The sequence below is a fragment of the Nuphar pumila genome, chromosome 13, assembly GCF_984573655.1.
Source record: "Nuphar pumila chromosome 13, dmNupPumi1.hap1.1, whole genome shotgun sequence".
Taxonomy (NCBI): domain Eukaryota; kingdom Viridiplantae; phylum Streptophyta; class Magnoliopsida; order Nymphaeales; family Nymphaeaceae; genus Nuphar; species Nuphar pumila.
Genome location: NC_143261.1, coordinates 3233185 through 3256400, shown reverse-complemented (window position 1 = coordinate 3256400; position 23216 = coordinate 3233185). Strand labels below are relative to the sequence as shown.

Sequence of the window (23216 nt, the reverse complement as noted above, 5' to 3'; positions counted from 1 at the left end):
GTGTGTGTGTGTGTGTGTGTGTGTGTGTGTGTGTGTGTGTGTGTGTGTGTGTGTGTGTGCATATGTTTACATCAACAATTGTATACTATAGTTCTATAATGACCAATAAATACATAAGCAGGCTTTGAGGTTTCAGTTATTATCAGGCATGAAGTGGTAAGCATTCTTGCATCTATGTGATTACCAAGAACTAAGTATTTGAATTTTGAAGTGCTAACTTTAGAAAGTTGTGGGTCTAATATTGTTTCATGAGAGTTTAACATTATATTTGGATATATTATACCTAAGGGGTTAGTTCATCTGCCCATAATATTTGAGGCCATTGTGAAGCCATGTTAACTGGGTAAGAAAGAGAAAACAATTTGACATATATATCTCACCTTTTTCCTTATAACATATGTAATGTTAGAACTTAGAATAACATATTTAAAATGGAAAAGATTGAGGCCCTGAGGGAGTTCTGGGTGTAGTGCAATTACAGTTTTAAACTGCCTGAAAGCAGGCAAGTCATAATGAAGCGATGAATTCTGTATCTAATGCTATGCATGCTAGCATTACAATATCTGCAGACTCCAGACCAACCCAGTTTTTTGCACAAAGCAAGTGCGTTTCTATGCAAGAGAGAACTCTCAATTTAGTCTCCTACACACTGAACCAGTTAATCCTGGCTGAGTATTAGTCTATCAACAATTGGGGATGGCACTGGACCGGGGCGGGGGACAAGGTCTCCACTCCTACCTCATCTCAAAATCCTGCCCTCCATCCTCGCCTACATCCCTGCACGGGTTTTGATTTTAACCTCCATCCCTGGTCCAAATGGGGCGAGGTGGAGCGGGGCCCCGTTTCTCCTCAGTTTATTGCCATCCCTAAAGAAGGATTGGGATCGGGACGGGGCGGGGGAAAGCGTAAATCCATCCCCGCCTCCATCCCCGGATGGGTTTTGATTTTAACTTCCATCCCCACCTCCATCCCTGTTTCATGTCCTCCATCCCCGGTCCAAACGGGGAGAGGCGGGGCCCTGTTTTCCCCCGGTCCACTGCCATCCCTATCAACAATAGCATAAGTTGAAGGTGCCATTTAACATGTCCATTTTGTCCTTTCCGTATATCCTTAAATGAATATTTGGTTAAATAGCATTTCAATCTTTTTTGGTGCTAGATTGAAAATAGTGTTTGCTCATGCATAAGGTTGAATTAAGATGGCCATGCTTTACTTTGAGTAGTTCTTACACCAGAAGATCATTAAAATGTGCATTTTTTCCTTCAATTTGGCATGTAGGAAAATCTTAGCAATGGGCTGGTGTTTTCTTACATGCCTGAACATTGAGTATTCTGGAGAAAATTTAACTATGATGAGGGTTTTGGTTAGAAGTTTAGATGTGCATTTGAATTGTTTACTGAAATCTAACAGTGAAAAATCAAGGAATAGAGACAAAAAGATAACCTTATGCATTTGATATGCAAGTTAATCTGCACCCTTGTTGTGAAATCGCTGGTAAGCTGAAGATTCTTAGTTCAATTCATCTATCTTTTGAAACTATGCTTGTTATGTAAAACTTTCCTCTTTATTAGGTGATGTGGATGCATTTAATTTGGTGTGACATTCCTTTGTGAAGTAATTTGTATTTTTTATTCTTAAATAGAATCCTATGTAGATTGTGATTATATAAATTGTTGTTCCTGTTGTTGTCTTTTCTAGGTAACTAGCAAGAAAGCTGCAATTATAGAGTCCTCTAAACAACTAAGAGACCACATTGGGCCTGAAGCATCCATTTCACGTGGTGATTTCCTCAATATGTCAAACCTTTTCTTTTGAATGGCTGTGTACTTTTCATCTAGAATAATCGGATAAGTTAAGCTTCTTGTTGAATTTGTGTATAATGGTTAAAAGGTACCTTTACTGACTATTATTCAGTTTGTCTAAAGAATAGTTACGAAAAGGCATAATGACAAAATAATATGGGTTTCTAACAGTTTAAATAATGAAAAACCTAGTAAAAGATGCATGCAACGACGAATACAGAACACCCAACAAATGGTATTATGGGATTAGTGCCATTAAAAAAGAATAGAATTTATGGAAAAATGTATGTGTTTGTGTGCATATGTATTTAGTTATTTATATATCTATGTCATAATGTCATGACTTGAATAATTGGACCATTCCAGTTAGTGCATCTTGGATAGTATCTGTCCGTGGCCTTCAATGGATGTCAAGTTCACCAAATTCTTTTTTTAACCATGACCTGATTTTGAAGCATGATAGACGAGGTTATTACAAATAAACATTATATGTAAAAGACACCAATTCATTGTCAAAATTTCAGCTTAACATACTTTTAAACACCACTTGCTTGCCTATGAGGGCTAAGGTTTCCTGCTTAGGGTGATCATGGTTTGTCACCTGACATGGGATGACAATTTGACCACAATCTGAAACCCACACGGACCGTCCCTTGCCGCAAGGTTGAAAATGGGTGTAGGGACCTCAAGGGTTTTACCAAGTGGAGGCCTGCCAATGTGCAGTCAGTGATGTATTGGAGGTTGAGAGGGCAGGGGGGGGGAGGGGGGCATGATTTTCCCTTAGCCTAGCCAAAAAAAACCCTGCTTATGATGGTAGTCTCTCTCTCTCTCTGTTTCACATATACTAGTGTCAAATCTAGCAATTGCTAGTTGCACTAGAACCTACTGAAAATTATGTGTTTGTCAAACATATGGTCATATGTGCTTGAGATGGGACAATTCCCTGTGGCTAATGCTGTGGCGTGCATTTAGATATATTTGAGGGCAATTGCTTGGTCTAATGGTAAGTGCAGGGGCTCTCAATGTGGAGATATGGGTTTGACTTCTGAGGGCAGCCACTTCTTGCAGAAAAGCAAAAGATTAGACCAGTCTCGGTATGCCCCTCTCCAGCACCCTGGAGTATAGGACCGCACCATTGTGGTCCTCATTTTTTACTGATGCACGTTCTGACACCTGTATGTCTATATGTTCCCATATATGTGTGATGCACATGTTGTGTTAAAATGTAAACTGCAATATATATATATATATATATATATTATTTAATATTATTATATTTTCTTTTATTATTTTCTTTTTCTATTTTTTTATTTTCTTTTTTTAGCATCTAGTTCAATAGAAACTAGATATTTTGATCCAGTCAAGTTCCTGTTGGAACTTGACTGTGCAAGTAGCTGTTGGACTGTAGTCCAACAGCTATAATAAATGCTGTTGGACTATAGTCCAACAGCTATAATAATAAATGCTGTTGGACTGTAGTCCAACAGCTATATTAAGAGATGTTGGAATCCAACGTCTCTTTTTGGAGAGCTCAAAATGAGCTCTCCTCTCTCTCCCATTTTTTTGTATATATAGGGGTGAACCCCTTCAATGTAAACAACCATGCTTCTTAAGCATTTTGTTCATGAATAAAGTATTATTTATTTTTCAAGTGTTCTTCCCTTTATACCCTTTCAAGGGTCATGCTTGTAGTGTCTCCAATAGACACTTGTTTGTGAGTTATTTGTGCATTTATTGAAGACCACCATTTTATTACATGGTATCAGAGCTACGAAATCCTTAGATCTTGAAGTGCTTCCGCCTCGATTTCCGTGCCACATTTACAAAAGTGTTTCATCACCTTGTTCTTGGCTCAAGAAGATTTGTTTGAAGAAAGGCGAACTTGTGCTACAAAAAAAATTTGGTTTTGTATCCTCTCTTATTCCTTTGTCTACTCTTTTTCTTTTCTTTTTATTTTTCTCTCTCTCTCCTCCTATTTATTCCTCTCTTACCCTTGTAAAAGATGGATGACAATGATAAGATCACCATCATTCCTATGAAGCTAAATGATACTAACTATGTAATGTGGGCTTCGATTATGAAGCACCACATTTGGGGAAAAGGTTTATGGGGTATAGTGGATGGTTCCGATTTGGAACCTAAACTATCTCTTACCAAGAAAGAGGGTGATAAAGAGGTTCCTCTAACGGAAGAAGAGAAGAGTAAGGCGTTAGCCACTTATGAAAAGAAATGGAAAGAATGGAGGATAGGGCATGTAAAAATTATGTCATGGCTCATCAATAGCATAGACATTAAAAAATGCTCTAGTCTAGCTAAGTTTGAACATGTCGATAAGGCTTGGGAATACCTCAAAAACATGTATTCCCTTAAAGATATTGCACATGTATGCAATTTACAAGATAAAGTTCGGACAATGACTCAAAAAGATAAAACTATTCGAGAATATTATAATGAGTTGTCCGAACTTTGGGAAGAGTTGGCTCTTCTTGAGCCCAAATGGCATTGTGCCGAAGACATCGAGCTTCGCCAAAAGCAACTCGATATGGAACATTTCTATCAATTTGTGAATGGTCTAAGGCCGGAGTTTGAATCCACCAAATCGGCCCTTTTACATCGTGGAAAAATTCCTTCTATTGTTGATACTATAGAAGAGCTCATTATGGAGGAAAATAGACTTAGAAAAAGTACTCCAAAAGTTGATAATGACTCCGTTTTAGCTGTATCTAGACCGGGGAATCATACTCGTACTTACAAGCCACCTCATTTTGGAAGGCAAAACGACGACTTTGATAAAAGAAAAGTTATTTGTCATCATTGTCATGAACCGGGGCACTATAGGCCTCAATGTCCAAAGTTAAAAAGAAGAGAAGAAAAAAGAGTTGCATCTGTTGAATCTGAGTCAAAAGATCAAGATGCACCTGTGTCTATGGCTCAACTGATGGAAATCCTTCAACCTTTTCTCAAAGGGGTATCCTCCTCAACCGAAGCCTCAACTGGAGCGGCAGTTGCATCTTTCTCCGGTTCAGGTAACTTTCCTTGGCTTTTAGATTCTGGTGTTTCCTTTCATATGACCCCAAATGTTAATAGTCTATCCGAATGTCTTAAAAATAACTCAAGTGTGTCAAAGGTTTTTACAGCCGATGGCACATCTCTCGAAGTAAAAGGAATAGGATGTTTTGAAAATCTTCAAAAATCCAAAAGATTTTTTATCCCAGAAGTTAGATATATCCCTAAACTTAATTTGAATCTCTTATCTGTCTTGCAAATATCTGATTATGGATGTAATATCTCCTTCTCTTCTCATGGTTGTTGGGTACAAGATCGCCAGTCAGGGAAGCTGATTTGGGAAGGCCATAGAGAAGGAGGACTTTATTACATGGACTTTTTGGAATTACCCAAGAATGCATTTTGTTATAATATTCAGAAATTAGAATTGGATTTATGGCACAAAAGGCTTGGCCATCCTCATATGTCTAAAATTCAATATTTTCCAAGTTTGGAAAAATTTTGTAATTCTGAAAATTTTTCTTGTAAAGACTGCATTCTTGGCAAAATGAAAAGGTTACCATTTCTTAGTAGAACTTTTGTTTCCTCACGACCACTTGAGTTAATACATTCGGATGTTTGGGGCCCCGCACCAGTTATTTCCAAAGGTGGTTATACATATTATGTCATTTTTGTTGATGACTTTTCTAGACATACTTGGATTTATTTTCTTAAACATAAATCTGATGTCTTTGCTAACTTCCAAATATTTCATAAAATGGTTAAAAATAAGTTTCAAAATGATATTTCTGTTTTTCGCACTGATTCAGGGGGAGAATTTATGTCCAATGAATTCAAAGACTATCTCAATTTACATGGTATTACACATCAAAGATCATGTCCAGACACTCCACAACAGAATGGCCTAGCCGAACGCAAACATCGGCACATTATGGAAACTACTAGGACATTGCTAATTGCAAATCAAGTTCCAACAAGTTTTTGGGCTGAAGCGGTCCTAACTGCCACCTACCTCATTAATAGGATGCCATCTTCCTCATTAAAGAATACAACTCCAATAGAAAAACTTGTTAATTTAACTCCAGATTATTCTAGATTAAGAGTCTTTGGATGCAAATGTTTTGTTTTCACCAACAGAAATGATAAACTCTCTCCTCGTGCAATCCCATGTGCCTTTTTAGGATATGCTGATAATAAAAAAGGCTACAGGTGTTTCGATTTTCAAAATGACAAATTATATGTGTCAAGAAATGTATCTTTTTTGGAAAAGAAAGCTTCTTTGAATTTGAAAAATCCAAGGATGTCACTGAATACTCGTTTTTAATTGATCCAACTTCAAAATCCAATGAATGTGATGTTGGATGTGACCTTGACAATGATCAAAGTCCTATTGTTGTTGAAAATGATGATAATGAAGAGCAAATCCATAGGGATGTTAGTCTACAATATTCAAGACGTAGAGAGCAAAATCTTCCATGTACATTACAAAAATACTCTGAAGTCTCACCTAGAAGAACGTCTAGAATCTCTAAACCTCCAGAAAAATTTGTGTCTTATGAATCTTTTTCACCCACGTATAGGGCCGCCATTACATTAATACAATCATATGTTGAACCATCATCCTATTCTCAAGCAAAAAATCATATAGAATGGATAGAAGCCATGAAAATAGAATTGAATGCACTAGAAAAGGCCAATACTTGGACGATACAAGATATTCCTCCGGGTAAGAAACCTATAGGTTGTAGGTGGGTATACAAAGTCAAAACCAAAAGTGATGGGACCCTGGAAAGATATAAGGCCCGTTTAGTAGCAAAAGGATATGCCCAAGAGTATGGCATCGATTATGAAGAAACATTTGCTCCTGTGGCCCGTATGACCACTGTTAGAACTTTAATAGCCTTGGCCTCTATTAGAACATGGCCTATCTTTCAATTAGATGTCAAAAATGCTTTCCTGAATGGGAATCTCGTTGAAGAAGTATACATGGAAGCCCCACCTGGTATTAGAATGCCTAAGGGTAAAGCTCTTCGTCTAGAAAAAGCTCTTTATGGTCTTAAACAGGCTCCAAAAGCCTGATATGACCGATTTAGTCATGTTATGCTTGATATTGGTTTTCAACCTTGTTTAACTGACACTGCTTTGTTTGTTAAGAAATCTGATGCAGGCATCATTATTCTTCTTCTCTATGTGGACGATATGATCATCACCGGAGGCGACAAACAGGGAGTTGCAAATATCAAATCTCTTCTTAAAACTCACTTTGAAATGACTGACTTAGGTTTATTAAGATATTTTTTAGGCATTGAAGTTGCTTATTCCCCTCGGGGGTATTTGATATCTCAATCTAAATTTGCTCTTGATATCATTTCCAGGTCTGGAATTACAGATGATAAGAAAGTAGACACTCCAGAAGTTGTCAATGTTAAAATGAAAATTGATGATGGAGAACTTCTTGATGATCCTACTCCTTATAGACAACTTGTTGGAGCTCTTTCTTATCTTTCCATTACTAGGCCAGATATAACTCATGCGGTTCATACAGTCAGTCAGTTTAAGCATGCTCCCACCTCCGTGCACATGGGATCGATTTTGTGTATTATTAGATACTTAAAATCCTCTCTTTCACGAGGACTCTTCTTGTCTGCTTCATCTTCATTAAATTTAATTGCATATACTGATGCTGACTGGGGAGGTGATCCCAATAATAGACACTCAACTACTGGTTTTTGTGTGTTCCTAGGTGAAACCTTAATTTCGTGGAGGTGCAAGAAGCAGCAGAAAGTCTCTCTTTCCTCCACCGAAGCTGAATACAGAGCCATGGCAACCACCACTATGGAGGTTGTTTGGCTCAGACGATTGCTAGCGGATATGGGAGCTAAAGCAACGCAAGCTTCAAAGATGTGCTGTGACAACAAAAGTGCGATCTACATTGCAAGCAACCGGACATTCCATGAGCGCACTAAACACATTGAGATGGACTGTCACTATGTCAGAGAGGAATACTTACATGGAACCATTGATCTGCCATATGTTACATCAGAATATCAATTAGCAGACTTCTTCACCAAGCCTCTCGCTGCTCTCAGATTTCACTTCCTCTTAGACAAACTTTCGCTCATTGTACCGTAAGTTTGAAGGGGAGTGTTAAAATGTAAACTGCAATATATATATATTATTTAATATTATTATATTTTCTTTTATTATTTTCTTTTTCTATTTTTTTATTTTCTTTTTTTAGCATCTAGTTCAATAGAAACTAGATATTTTGATCCAGTCAAGTTCCTGTTGGAACTTGACTGTGCAAGTAGCTGTTGGACTGTAGTCCAACAACTATAATAAATGCTGTTGGACTATAGTCCAACAGCTATAATAATAAATGCTGTTGGACTGTAGTCCAACAGCTATATTAAGAGACGTTGGAATCCAACGTCTCTTTTTGGAGAGCTCAAAATGAGCTCTCCTCTCTCTCCCATTTTTTTGTATATATAGGGGTGAACCCCTTCAATGTAAACAACCATGCTTCTTAAGCATTTTGTTCATGAATAAAGTATTATTTATTTTTCAAGTGTTCTTCCCTTTATACCCTTTCAAGGGTCATGCTTGTAGTGTCTCCAATAGACACTTGTTTGTGAGTTATTTGTGCATTTATTGAAGACCACCATTTTATTACAGTTTAACATAACTTCAATGGGCCTTCTGGCGGAATAAATGAAAGTCCCTTTCCTAGTGATGCAAAATGGAAGGAACTGTCATAATTAGGAACACTTTACATTAAAAATGTGACTTAGCATTTTTACTTTGTTGACCTACTGCGTTTCTTGTATATGGGTTTTGTGTAGAAAAGCATTATGTGATGTTTCATGTTTACTATAGGTTTGTACATTTTAAAAGAATGTTGGCATCTGCTTCATGTAAGTTATAATCCATAGTGATTTTGCATGCTGCATCTGTTGAGGATCTTTTGGTACCTCGTAGTCTCTGTATTTGATGCAACTCCCTTATGGGCTATGATGGTCAGATCAGTTTGCCAACAGCTGAAGAATTCATTTAAGTGAAATTTGACCTTTTTTTATTCTTGCCAACTAAGCTGGGGAATTGATTGCAGAGAGAGGGGAAGTGTTAAGTGATCAATACAAACTTCTTCCTGCCGATCTCCGAGATCTTAAGCACTTGGATTCTGTCCTGGAGATTGCCCAACTGGATCGGAGGTATGCTGTGTATTTCACTTTATTATTTTTGAGGTTTTTTCTGACAATGCACTTTACAGTTTGGGTGGTTATCTAATTGGCAATTTCTTTTGGGGGTATATACTGTTCGAGTGACATCATCTGCTTTAATATCTCCTCAATTTTTACTTATGGTATCATGTGCATGTTGGATATGCATCATGATCATCAGAGTCGCCATCATCACCACCAACATCGTCTTCATGATCACTACAATTATTGTTGTTATTTATTCTGATTGCTTCAATCACTACCCCTTGTGTATCAACATCATCTGAATTTGGTTTCAAGCAAGAGCAAGCGGCTTATTTTTTCAATTTATTCAAAGATATTGCATCAGTACTGTAAAGTTTTTAGTAATGTTTAATGTGGACTTGCTTCATACTAAGATAACTAATGGCACATTTTTTGGGTAGCATATGGTTTTCTGCATATATTGAACATACTTGAAAGTTGGAAAGATACCACTGAAGTGACTTGGCAATTGGCATGGGATTGCATTACAAATGTGAAAGTGTCTTGGTACATTAGGTGGAGGACCTGGAGGCAAAAGTCAAATGGGGTGAAGAATAGGAAAACAGGGAACTGGACCATGAATGCTTATCAACTATCATAGTCTTAGGTTGGGAATGTCAATTGGATCAGATTTTCTCACAGAAGGCATTTCTCTCTTCAAATTTTCAAAGAGGGCTGGAAACCAAATGGCAAACAGCTTTATATATTTCTCTAGAAGGGGGAAATAAACAATGGTAGTAGAACATGATGAGCAAAGAACAGCACTGAATGGAATTTTAGCTGATTAGACGAGGGAAGTTAGCAGATGTTGTATCTGTGGTCAAATGCCATATGAATTTTATAAGAATGTGATAAAAGATCTGGGACAACAAAATAACCCAAATTTTGCTTTTTGTGTAATAATAATAAACATAGAAAATGAAGTTTGAAACAAATACACAAAAAATAAAAAGAGAAACAGATGAGTATTTTTCTGTATGCAATGCACATTTCTTTCGATTATCATTAGCTTTGGATTGTCTATTAAAGTATTCTGTTTGTCAGTTTTTTGGCAAGGCCAATACTTTTGGCATTGGTTGGTCACTGAGGTAGTTAGGAAATGGATGATGAAAGAAATAGTTAAGGTTAGAGGTTGTTATGATGAAAGATGATAGATGTGTCTTTTGTGGAAGGAGAGATTCATTCATGCTCAACAATGGTGTCTTTGAGAAGAGAGGAAAGGTTTGTTTTTAAAGAAAAAGAAAAAATGAGAGGAAAGATTTGGATGCAGTAAGTAAAATGAAGCACACATTTTAACAAAAAATGAACCTAATAAACATAATACAGGTTATTAGATGTAAGAAAGAGATGTTTACTCTAAAATGTGTTGTGGGGATACCTCAAGCGAAATTGAGATCCACAAGTAGATATTTGCTAGAATTTGATGTGAGGGATGCTTTCCCTGAAGCAAATAAATATTTGCTCATTATTTTTTAAAATGTTTTTGAAGACTCTTTGACTATTAAAAAGTGGGTAGCTTTTTGGGCTATTAAGTTAAGCAGGGGTTTTGGGTTAAGGATGTTTTATTGAATATTTGTTTTACATTTTGGTATGTTCTGTGTTTTATTTACTTTTCTGTATTGTCCGCAGCTTGCCAACCTTCATAATTGCAGAATGCGTTCTAATATACTTGGATCCAGATGCAACACGTGCTGTAGTTGATTGGGCTTCAAAAACGTTCTCAACTTCTATATTTTTCTTATACGAGCAGGTTTCTCTGTCTGTCTGAAGAAGTTTTAACTTTAGTTTTCCTTTTTGAAGTCTCTAATGCTGTTACAATTTATTTTCATTCTCTCAATTCTTTTTTATCATTATTGGGCAGATTCATCCAGATGATGCTTTTGGACACCAAATGATCAGAAACCTTGAGGTATAGGCATATATCAACATTAATTTTTTAGTGTGATTATGAAATTTTTCTATGGGACCGAGACCATATTGATTAGTTCTGAAGTCTTTGTGGTGGGTGTTATCATGACATGCAAATGTTTGATGCAATAAAGATTATTGGTTCTTATATGCCAACTCTTCCTGTGAAAGGGAGTGATGATCTACTTACATTGTAATTCGACTTACTCCTATCTTTAGTGTTTGCTATTTAGCTGTGCCTCTATTGACTAGGACCTTTTGCTATTCTGCTCCCTCTCCCTCTTTGGCTAACTAAGTCACATGGATATGGCATTTTTGCTGAACTCCAGATACGGTCAAATCGTACTCAATACGATTTTGACCGTATCCCACCACTGCAGACCAAAAAAATTGTTGTCCTAAACTTATATAGTTGAGGACTATTTGACCTTTTAGGCCAAACTCAAAATGCCATTTAAAAAAATGAAATTCAAACCCACCATAAATGCTCGTTTTGTCCTTAAATGTGATCACAAAAATTAGAAATTGACACGTGCTGAATTGCTTGTAAAAATGCATTTATGTATTGTTCTTGGGGATTATGACATTCCTTTCAAATTAGAAACCATTCTTGTTGTTTATATGCATAGTTGGCAAACTCATGACTCAGACTCGGATCACCCAACCCTTTGACTCGCGAGTCAGTGGATTGACTCAGTGACTCAGACTAGTTAGGACCTATGTCACATGGGTGCGGGTGCGACACGGGTGCGGCGCAATTCCAAAAAATTTGGACACGGGGACTCGGCTATATATATATATATTAAAAAATATATATTATAAATATATATATTTTAAATATATATAATTATATATATAACAATAAATTAACACATAAAGATTGTAAATTTTAAAGCAAAAATAAAAAAGCAATTCTTAACAACACAAACTTACCAAAATATAACACATAAAGAAGCTTGTGAGTGTGATAAACAATAAAACTTATCATAAATCTGCCTCATCGTCTGAATTAGAGGGAAGAAATTAATCGAAGATTTGAGTGAACATAAACCAAATCCTCTGCTCTTTTACTAGTGAGTTTGTTTCTTTTAATGTTGTGAATTTGAGCATATGTACTCCAATTTCTTTCACAACAAGATGATGTAGCAGGTTGGGATAACAACTTCATTGCAAGACGTTGCAGATTTGGTGTCTTTGATCCATATGTTGCCCACCAATTAAGGGGATCTTCCTCGTCCCTTGCCACAAGTGCTCCTAAAGAATCAAATCTCCCAGTAGAAAACTTGCCAAACTCACTATTTATAACCTTAAACATGTGAGGATCATTAAAAAGTCTTCCCAAATATATCATTCTATTTTTTGATATCTCATGATCTTCATTTGGAGAAACACGACCAACACCTGTTGTCAACCATTTTTTTGCGTAGTATTTTGGATTGAGAGAGTGTGTCATGCAATGCAAAGGTGTATTGCTTTTATCCCATCTTCTCACTAAAACTGAATGTACATGATTGTAAAATTCTGAATCATCAAGTGCAATATCTTTTTTCTCATGTTTAAAAATGATACTTTGAACTTTTTCAATCATATCGTCCCACATTTCATAAATTCTATGAAGCATGGGTACATCTCTGTCAACTTCTCTCAACATTTCCCAAATAGGCTTTGTAAATTCAACAAAATATGTAATTTTATCCCACAAAAAATTATCACAGATGTATTTTTTGATAGCTTGAGCCTTAACATCATCTTCAGTACGATAAAAATCCCAATCTTGATCAACCACCATCATCATCAATGCATTCTTGAGTTGCTTAATTCTTTTTATCATAACAATGAGAGAAGCAAAACAAGTTTCAGCAACTTTCAGTAACTTGAGATCAGAATGCCTATTAAATATAGAAAGGGCATGATGATGGTTTACAACAAAATTTCTAATATTTCGAACATCATGTTCTATTTTCTCAATCCATAAGCACATTTCATGTGCATGTGTATCATCTTTTGATGGATTGCATATACTCTTAAGTGCCAAATTTAAACTGTGTGCTGCACAAGGAGTCCAAAAAATATGTGAATATGTATTTTCACTTGCCAAATTCATTCCTGCACAACTGCAAACTGGAGCATTGTCAGTAATGGTTTGCACCACACTTTCTTCACCCACTTCTTTTATCACTTCGACAAATAATCTCTTTAAATATTCAGCATCTTTATACTCTCCAGATGCATCAACAGTCTTCAAAAAGATTGGCCCATTAAGTGAGTAAGCAATGAAGTTTATCAGTGGTCGCCTTTGTATATCAGTCCACCCATCAGAAACAATCGACACTCCATGTCGTTTCCATGCAAATTTTTTAGTCTCTAACAAGTCTTCAATTCTATTTTTTTCCTCTGCAAGAATGACTGTTCTTAGTTTTTCTGAACTAGGGGGCACATAACCACTCAAATTGCAATTAGCCAAAGATGTAATCATATCTTTCCAGTATGGACTTCTAGCTACATTAAAAGGAATTGAGCTTGAGTAAAAGAATCGACCAATCTTTTTATCAATTTCTGCTCTTGCCATGTTTTTGAATGATGCTTGTATTGTTTTATTGCTTTCCATCTTTCTTTTCTTTAAAAGCGCTTATTGTATATCACTAGCAGTAGGAAAAGTCAAATTAATCGAATCGCTTCTCATCTCTGCAATTTTCTTCTTTTCAGCTTTATCTTGTTCTTTTTTTAATTGCTTTAACATGTCTTTGTCAACCCCAGAACATGCCCTAATTCCTTGACCACGAATATGCAAAAGATGTGCTTTCACACGCCTATAAGAACCTGTGAAAACAGTCTTACATAGATTACAATGAAATTGCACATTCCCACCACCACCACTACTAGCTTTTACCCCTTTTGTCACAAGCCTCCAAAGTGGTTGAGAAACTTCTAATTCAGGGTTAGAACTTGAACCAAATGTATTGACACTACCGATAGAACTCGCCATTATATCTGAAAAGTGAAAACTGAAAAGAAAATAAGTAAATAAAATAAAGTTAATAAACACTTCAAAATAATAGTAATAGGAGCTACCCCCTATCTAACACAAAAAAGGAGGGGCAGGGCAAGCCCCTGCTGAACCTTATCCATGCCAGGGGCTTCGCCCTTGCCAAAAAGCCAAAGGCAGCAGGGGAAACGAGGAGGGGCCGAGCCTCTCCTCGTTTTCCTTTTGTTTGGCAGGGGTAAGAAGGAGTGGGGGAAGGAGGGGGCTCGACTGACAGGCCGAACCTTGCCATGCCGGACAGAAGGGAAACGAGGGGCCGAGCCCCTCTTCTGTGAATCGAAGGCAAAGGGAGGGGCTCAGCCCCTCTTCTGCGAGCAGAGGACCCCACCCATCCCCCCTCCCTGCACCCTCTGCTCGCAGAAGAGGGGCTGAGCCCTTCCCTTTGCCTTCGATTCACAGAAGAGGGGCTTGTCCCCTCGTTTCCCTTCTGTCCGGCGTGGCAAGGCTCGGCCTGTCAGCCGAGCCCCCTCCTTTCCCCACTCCTTCTTACCCCTGCCGAACAAAAGGAAAACGAGGAGGGGCTCGGCCCCTCCTCGTTTCCCCTGTTGTTCGGCGTGGCAAGGCTCGACCTGTCAGTCGAGCCCCCTCCTTCCCCCACTCCTACTTCTTACCCCTGCAATAAAAGGGAAACGAGGAGGGGCTGAGCCCCTCCTCTATGAATCAGACGTACAGGGAGGGGCCGAGCCCCTCTTCTGCGAGCAGAGGGTGCAGGGAGGGGGGGCGAGCCCCTCTTTTGCGAGTAGAGGGTACGGGGGGAGGGGCCTGCCTGACATAAGTGAAACGAGGAGGGGCCAAGCCCCTCCTCTGTGAATAGGAGGCACAGAGAGGGGCCGAGCCCCTCTTCTGCGAGCAGAGGGTGCAAGGGAGGCTGTGAGCAGAGGGAGGGTTGATCGACATACCTGTTGACAGAGGGGGAGACGGTGGCTGCCTGTGCGTACCGTCGCCGGAGTCTGGATCGTCGGCTTGGGTGTAGGAGAAAGCTACAGGGGCTGAAGGGGAGAAGCAAAATCAAGAGGGTAAGCCCCCCTGTCGATAAACCTTTTTTAGGGTTCGGCTGCAAAAGAAAATTGGATCTAGGTCGGGTCCGGACCCGACCCGACCCAGATCCAAAATGTAATTTAAAAGTCGAAATGGACATTTTTGGACTCGGTCAAAGTTGACTGAGTCCAAAATGTGGACGGACTCGGCCTGGACTCGTTGACCGAGTCCGAGTTGGCGTTGACCGAGTCCTAAGCCGCACCCGAGTCCGCACCCGTGTCGAGGCGTGTCGACTCGGGTGCGGCACCTCCTTAGCCGAGTCCTTGTGACATAGTTTAGGACTCAATATTTTATAGTGTAAGCACATGAATAAGATATGAAAATAATCAAACTTCAAGCTGTAAAATAGCTAAAATAAGCACATTATGTCAACCGTTAAGCTATAGAAGCATATATATGCTTTAGAATGCTTATATATGTGTGTGTGTGTGTGTGTGTGTGTGAAATACCCGATAGGGGTATTTTTATCATTTTACATAGTTGTTCTAGAAACAACTATTTATTAATTAGGTTATTTTTCCTTTTTTTTATTTTTTGTAACTTTCTTTTTTTTTCTCTTTTAGCTCACGCATAAAGGGCCCCACATAGAGCCGTTCTCCCAACGTCTCTATGGGGAGCCTCCAAGGTCTCTCCTTTTTAGCTTTTCTTTTTGTATAAATAGGGGTGACTCCCCCCTTGTATTTCTCATGGCTCTTTGAGCTCCTATTCAATAAAGCCTCTATATTTTTTGTGTAGCCTTTTGAAGGCTTTTTGTATTGTCCTTTGGTGGACTATTTCTATATTCCCTCTTGTGAGTTAGTGCTTGTCCATTATTGAACCTTGTGAATGCATTAAGCATTCTTATTATATATTTTTGCATACTTCATTACATGGTATCAGAGCCATACGGTTCTTGGAGCTAAAGTTGTGACGTCTCTCTTCCACCTCTCATCTCATCCGCAATGGAGTCAAAGATTGACTTATCTTTCAAGGTCAATGGAAAGAACTATATGATGTGGGTATCTGCAACGGTGAATAATCTTAAAGGAAAAAAACTTTGGGGTTATGTAATGGGTTATATTCCGGAACCTCAATTGAAGCTCACCATGTAATAACCGCAATGTTTACATTTAAAGTTTTAGTATTTTAGGCATAAAATGGGCGAATCTGGGCACAGATCCAAGTTTAAGATCCAGAACCCATATTATACGAGATAAACCTATTTAAATATTAAAATATGTAAATACGAAAATAAATAAAATAAATATATAGGAGGGGTTTCGAATCCAATTATGAACCCATATTTTTTCTTTAAATAAGACCCGGATCCAACATGTGGTTGGACCCCGAGTGCGGGTCGTGGGTCGGACTCGGACCCGGCCCACACACTGTAAAGATGAAAAAAAAAAAATACAAAAGGGGGGGGGGGTGCCCGATAAGAGGACCGCCCGATAAAAATGAAGAGGGAGGAAACCCTCTTCCCCGATAAGCCGCAGGTTAGGGTTCTTTTGAACCCTAACATTTTTGAAAATGGGGAAGGGGGAAGCCGCAGCCGCCGGGAGGCTATGCTTCCCTTCCTTTTCGGGGGGTCATCCACCTACAAAGGGAGGACCTCGAACCCTTCCTTCTCTCTCTCGCTGTCCCATTCTCTCTCTCACTCTCTTCTACCTCTCTAAACCTCGAATCACCCTCCGATCTCGGGCTGCAGCTCGAGGCCTCGCAGTGAAGAGCCGACCTCGCCGGTGGTGGTGCTGTCCAGGCCGACCGACCCCACTCGTGGATGCCACAACACCCTCGCCGGATAATGGTAGGTTTTCTGTGATTGTTTTCTTTTCAGGTTAATCATGGGTTGGTGGAGTGTGGGTTGTCTACAACCCAAATCGATAGGGTTTGTTTAGGATTGTTATCGTAAAGGGGGTTATTGGTTTCACGTTTCTGTAAAAAGGGAATTTCAATTTCGGCTACGGTGAAAATCCAAATAAGTGATGGGGTATTCGTGTAATAAAACGAGGGGCTTTGAATGTTGATGGAATTTTGCTGAGTTCGGTTATGGGCTTCTCGAATCCCTAATAACCTATGAATTTTCTGGGTTGTTCAAGGGACAACCTTCGATTCCTGCCGACTGGGGCATTGTTGGGTACACTGTTGGTACCAGAACAATATGACAACCTGAGTGTGTGTCGGATATATGAAATTCTATTAATTAGTGGGTGTGATTCCATATTAAATTGATAGTGTTGAATCGTCGTTTTTGTTTCGTTTGTTGGTTTTGTTTAGTTGACTGTTACCCTATTTGGATATGGACGATTGGTATGCCTGTTAACAGTTTAGGATTTGATAGGTTGATACGGTTTGCCTATGTGGCTAAAAGTATCATAGGTAGCCTGTTGCCAACGCTGTTTTCATATCACTTGACAATTACTAAAAAAAAAATCGGATTACATGTGATTTCACTGTCTGTGAGCAAATCTGGTTATCTGTTGATGACTGTTATCAAACCTGGATACATGTTAATCTCATATATCAGACTCTGCTTATCTTTTAAGATAATTCTGGTTCTGATTACACCTTATGCTAACATACTCTATCTTCCAATCCATAAAGATTAAGGTAGGGTTTCACAGGTTACTATTAAGGATTGTTTAGCACCACCATTAAGGTTTCTAATTTGTGAATAACTTGTGGTATAAATACAATTATTATAACTGAATATAGTATACAGATTCTCACACACATAGATCCGTATTTAACTAGGTCACACACAACTTACACAATTAAATACGGGACTAACTCTAGTATGGGGATTAGGTGCTGCTTGGTTCTTCGTGCACTCTGTTATCAACTGAAGGGTTGTAGTTTCGACTTCATAAGGATCTGATATTTGAATGCAAAATACTTGAAATCTCACGAATCAGTTCTGTGCATATTTTTGAAGATCTCATGAATTGTTTTTTTTTCTTTATTATATGAAATGTTGAGGTGAGGCACGCCTAGGACCTGTGCACATTAATTTGGTTAACTTATGTTAGGAGGATATTGCGATATGTTGTTGTTCAATAGGCTGTAGCATATGAAGAGTAGCCTTAACTGAGCAGCTTATTATTTTGAAGAAAACTACTTGTAATGGATACCTATACATTGTTTGCTTTACCCCAATTTTATGCTCATGGCAAATTTGAAAGCTGAATTGTGATAACCAACAGGCCCAATTACTGTAGCTGGACTGTGACCTAATCAATTCAAAAAAAAAAAACCCTTGTACCTGTTGGAGGAAAATGTTAAGACTAAATTCTTGCACATGTTTGATTCAAAATTGATAGGCCTAGATAGGCTGGGTGAGTTGTTTCAGCAGTACTCCATTAGTTGTTGTGTATATGTACCATGCTCAATCATCTAAAAGGGACTCATTATATTGGAACATAACACAAAATGGATTGGATGAACTATAACTAGTGTCATTTGGGAAACCCAGTCTAATGGGCAATATGGGTTGAATACCCGGTACGGGTACTAGACTATTAGCTTGTATGCCATGGCAATAAAACTGATGAAAAACTTAATATTAAAGGTTATGCGCCCGACTGGTTTAAAGGTACCGGAGCCTTGTTGCTTGACGGTTTAAGGTACCGAAACATTATGAATAATGATCAAAACACTGGTAAGAAACTTAAATCTAAATTCTGTGCTTGACTGGTTTAAAGGCACCAGAGCACTTTGAGTGGGTTTAAGCAATCAATATGGAAAAAGGGTTTGGATGGTTTATTCACCTTGGTAAATAAACTAAGGATGGGAATTCTACTGCCGTGGTAGTAGAAGGAAGTTGGGGAAATGCCTTGTACTTCGGGAAATAAATTTAAATAAAAAGAGTAACCCACTCAGTTTCAGGCTTACCTTGGAGAGGGTAGGTGGTACAAAACTCTGGGGACATGTGTTTAGTTTCGAGCGTAAAGCGACTCGTTGGTCCCAGTCCTCAGAGTCGGGGGACCCGGACTACCAAATGTGTCCTAGGTGGTAGTTCTATATTCTTCTGCAGAAGTTAGGGATGCATCCTGTTTTGGTTTTGGCCTTTGGGAGTTTCTCTCGGTCACTGGCCGCTCCCTTGGGATTTCAGTCACAGTTAGAATGTTCGGGTAAATAATACAACCCTGAATAATATACCCCCGGACATTCTCTTCTGTGATGGTTGCCTTGGCCCGTGTGTACCCGCGGGATAAGAAAAGATAAACATTAATTAGAACAGTTAGGTATCACTGTGTTGGAGTCATTAAAGAGACATTTGCATACTCTTTCATCATGCTTTATACTCTGTGCTTATGATGAAGCGACATCGTAAACTGTGCATAGATTAGTTAATTGAATTCATATTAAGGATGTTATGTTGATGTTATTCATGTTAGTGTAAGTTCTGCCTTAATTGCCTAATACCTTACCTGCTTAATTGTTGTAGTCGCATAAAATGTTTCTTTGTGCTTAAGTATAACTGTTACATAATCTACCTTTCTATTTAGACATATGTCTGTTATTGCTGTTGCTTCGAATTCCTTAGGTGTTTATGTTTAGACTGAAATTTAAATACGACACCCACATCACACACCTGACACATGATCTACTTGCAAGAATAATTACAGTTTTCCTACTTAGACGTGGTAGTCTAATTCCTATAATTTCTATTATTTTCAGGAGAAGAGTAGTTCTATGAGCGATGCGGGATGAGGTGCTGACCGAGACTTGATTCATTTGTTCCCTGGCGGTTCTGCTTACTTTCAGATTGAGATTTTTGTTTTGAGACTAAATGTGAAAACTCTGATGTTGGATTTTATTATTATTAAAGTGGAAATAAATGGTGTGGTTTGCTTTTACCTTCCTGTATCGTTCTGAAATGCTTAACCCGAGAATTATTAGTTGTTTCCGCTTGAAAAAAAAAAATTCCCTAAAAATTTGGGTTAAATTTCGGGGCGTTACAGTTATGGTATCAGAGCCTGGGAACAAAAAATCAAGGATCACGGTCATGCCACATCCTGAGATCGCTCTGTGAGTATATTTTTATCATTCTTACTTTATTAGGCCTGATAATTGCATTGTTTTCTATATAAGTTTAGATATATACTTGTGATGATTTTAGGGACACTATAATTCAAAGATAGTAAAACTGTGTGTATTGAAATGATTATTAGATGTATCGTCGATCCCAAGCTAGTTCGAGCACGGCGAACGAATGGCAGGACCAAAGGGGTTTCGTGATGGAAACTCTCGGTAATCTGGCTCAAACCATGGACACTCAAATGCGCCATCAGGCGGAGTTAGCCGCAGCCATAAGTGAAAGGCATAATACGAACACAATCACCTATGAGAAGTTCTTGAAGTTGAACCCGCCTACCTTCTCAGGCAAGGCTGATCCTGAATTAGCTGAGAGTTGGATTGCCGAGACAGAACGAGCTTTTCGGGTTCTGTCTGTTCCTGATGATAAGCAAACAGACTTCGGCACCTACCGCTTGACGGAAGATTCACAGAAATGGTGGGACACAACCCGAACCATCCACTTTGCTGGAGTGGATACTATTCCATGGGAAGATTTCAAACGAACATTTCTCGAGACATATTTCCCCTAGTACGCTCGTGATCAGAAGCATCAGGAGTTCTTGGAGCTTACTCAAGGAAATATGAATTTGGTGGAATACACTACCAAATTTCGGACCTTGGAGCGTTATTGCCCAAATTTGTTTGCGAATGATAAAGCCAGAGCAACTAGGTATGTCCGCGGACTCAAGGACGGATTGCGACCACGAGTGATGATAAATCTACCGTCCACCCTCGCACAAGCCATTGAAGTGGCTACTATGCTGAATGAAGAATGGGAGCGATCAAGGAAGAGTCAAAAGGACACACTGGGAAAACGGGGAGCCGGTCCGCCGCAGCATCACAATGGCAAGAAGTACCAGCCACCTTACAAGAAGCAAAAGTACAATGGTGGAAATCTTCCTCCGCAGCAACAAGGACAAAATCGGGTGTGCCAGAAGTGCAACCGGTCCCACTACGGACAGCCTTGCCCTAGAGACACAGGAGCATGTCTCTACTGTGGAAAGATGGGTCACTATGCCCGTCAGTGCCACAAGAAGATGGCGGATATGCAGAAACGTAATGCCGGGGGAGGACAGCAACATCAACCATCTCAGCCGCAGCAAACACCGCACCAAAATGCACACAAGAGGGTGCCGGGACGAGTATATGCCACCACTGCGGAAGAATTGGAGAAAGGAAATCTGGTACAAGGTACTGTATTTGTCAATGGTTGTGCTGCACTTGTTCTATTTGACTGTGGTGCTACACATTCGTTCATATCCGTAGAATTTGCAAAATTACTTGGTGCACATACTGAATCTCTGAAACATGAATTATATGTGTACAATCCGATAGGATATAATTCGATATGTGTAAACTACATCCCTGATGTCATAATTGTACTTGAAGGGCAGAACTTACCTGCTGACCTAATCTTGCTCGATATGACTGAATATGATGTCATTTTGGGGATGGATTGGTTATATGAACATTATGCCAACGTTCTCTGTCGCCAAGGGAAAGTGGTTTTGTCCCGACCAGGATTGCCAAAGGTTGAGTTTCGGCTCTCGAGACCTACAGTAAAGAGCCGAATTGTATCAGTACTAAAAGCCCAGAAGTATATGCGACAGGGGTGCCGAGCCTTCCTAGTAAATGTATTCTCCTGTGAGTCGAAGGTCACACCTTTAGAAGAACTTGAAGTGGTTCGTGAATTTCCGGAAGTGTTTCCGGATGAGTTGCCTGGACTACCTCCACAGCGTGAGGTGGATTTTCATATCGAGTTGGTGCCTGGGACGGCACCAATCTCGAAAGCACCTTACCGTATGGCTCTAGTAGAGTTGGAGGAGCTGAAGAAACAACTCCAAGAGTTGATGGAACAAGGTTTCATTAGACCAAGCGTGTCACCATGGGGAGCACCAGTTCTGTTTGTAAAGAAGAAAGATGGTTCTATGAGGTTGTGTATCGACTATCGGATGTTGAATCAAGCAACAGTCAAAAATAAGTATCCCCTACCTCGCATTGAAGACTTGTTCGACCAATTGCAAAAGGCTAAGGTGTTTTAAAAAATCGATCTTAGATCTGGATATCACCAACTTCGGATCAAGGACAATGATATTCCCAAGACAGCCTTTAGAACAAGGTACGGTCACTATGAGTTCGTAGTTATGCCATTCGGACTGACAAATGCTCCCGCCGCATTCATGGATTTGATGAATCGGGTATTCAGAGCGTACTTGGATACTTTTGTGATTGTTTTTATTGATGACATACTTATATACTCTGAAAGTATAGAGCAACATCGAGAACAATTGAGGATTGTATTGAGGACTCTCAAGGAACACCAGTTGTTCGCCAAATTCTCCAAGTGCGAATTCTGGCTCGAGAAGGTCATGTTCTTGGGTCATGTCATATCGCGAGACAGAGTCGCTGTAGACCCGGCTAAGGTTGAAGCTGTATTAAATTGGGGTCAACCGAAGAATATCAGTGATATCAGGAGTTTTCTGGGATTAGCAGGCTATTATAGAAGATTCATTCAAGACTTTTCACGGATTGCTATGCCCATGACCAAGCTCCTGAGGAAAGGAATCAAGTTCGAATGGACGGATAAGTGTGAGGAGAGTTTCCAAATCTTAAAGAAGAAGCTTACCACCGCACCAGTGTTGGCTTTACCTTCAGGTCATGGTGGTTTTGTGGTCTACTCCGACGCATCAGGTACTGGGTTGTGATGTGTTTTAATGCAAAATGGTAAGGTAATAGCTTATGCCTCTCGCCAATTAAAGACTCATGAACGAAACTACCCAACTCATGATCTCGAATTGGCAGCCGTGGTGTTCGCGTTGAAAATATGGCGACATTACCTGTATGGGGAACAATTCGAGGTATTTACTGATCACAAAAGTCTCAAGTACCTGTTTTCCCAGAAAGAGTTGAACATGCGACAACGACGATGGTTGGAGTTTATAAAGGATTACGATTTTACCATTTCCTATCACCCAGGCAAGGCAAATGTGGTAGCAGACTCTCTCAGTCGCAAAGCTGGTTGCAGTTTGTCCAGTCTATTGACAAAAGGGTGGAATTTGGTGGAGGAATTCATGGATTGGAAACCGTTTCCAGATGTCGTGGGGAGTATCAAGTTAT

General features: G+C 39.3%; 1 protein-coding gene across 4 annotated transcripts in view; it reads left to right on the top strand.

Moving 5' to 3' along the window:
• The window catches only part of LOC149817532 (leucine carboxyl methyltransferase 1 homolog), a 98793-nt gene that overhangs the window by 53569 nt on the left and 22008 nt on the right, over window positions 1-23216 (top strand). For 3 of the 4 annotated variants that reach the window (XM_089984703.1, XM_089984701.1, XM_089984704.1), the window contains exons 5-8: window positions 1699-1780; window positions 8917-9019; window positions 10682-10802; window positions 10914-10961. In XM_089984703.1, the coding sequence (XP_089840829.1) occupies window positions 1699-1780; window positions 8917-9019; window positions 10682-10802; window positions 10914-10961 (354 nt within the window). The remainder of the gene's footprint in view (window positions 1-1698; window positions 1781-8916; window positions 9020-10681; window positions 10803-10913; window positions 10962-23216) is intronic. The other variant, XM_089984702.1, reaches the window with a different exon arrangement.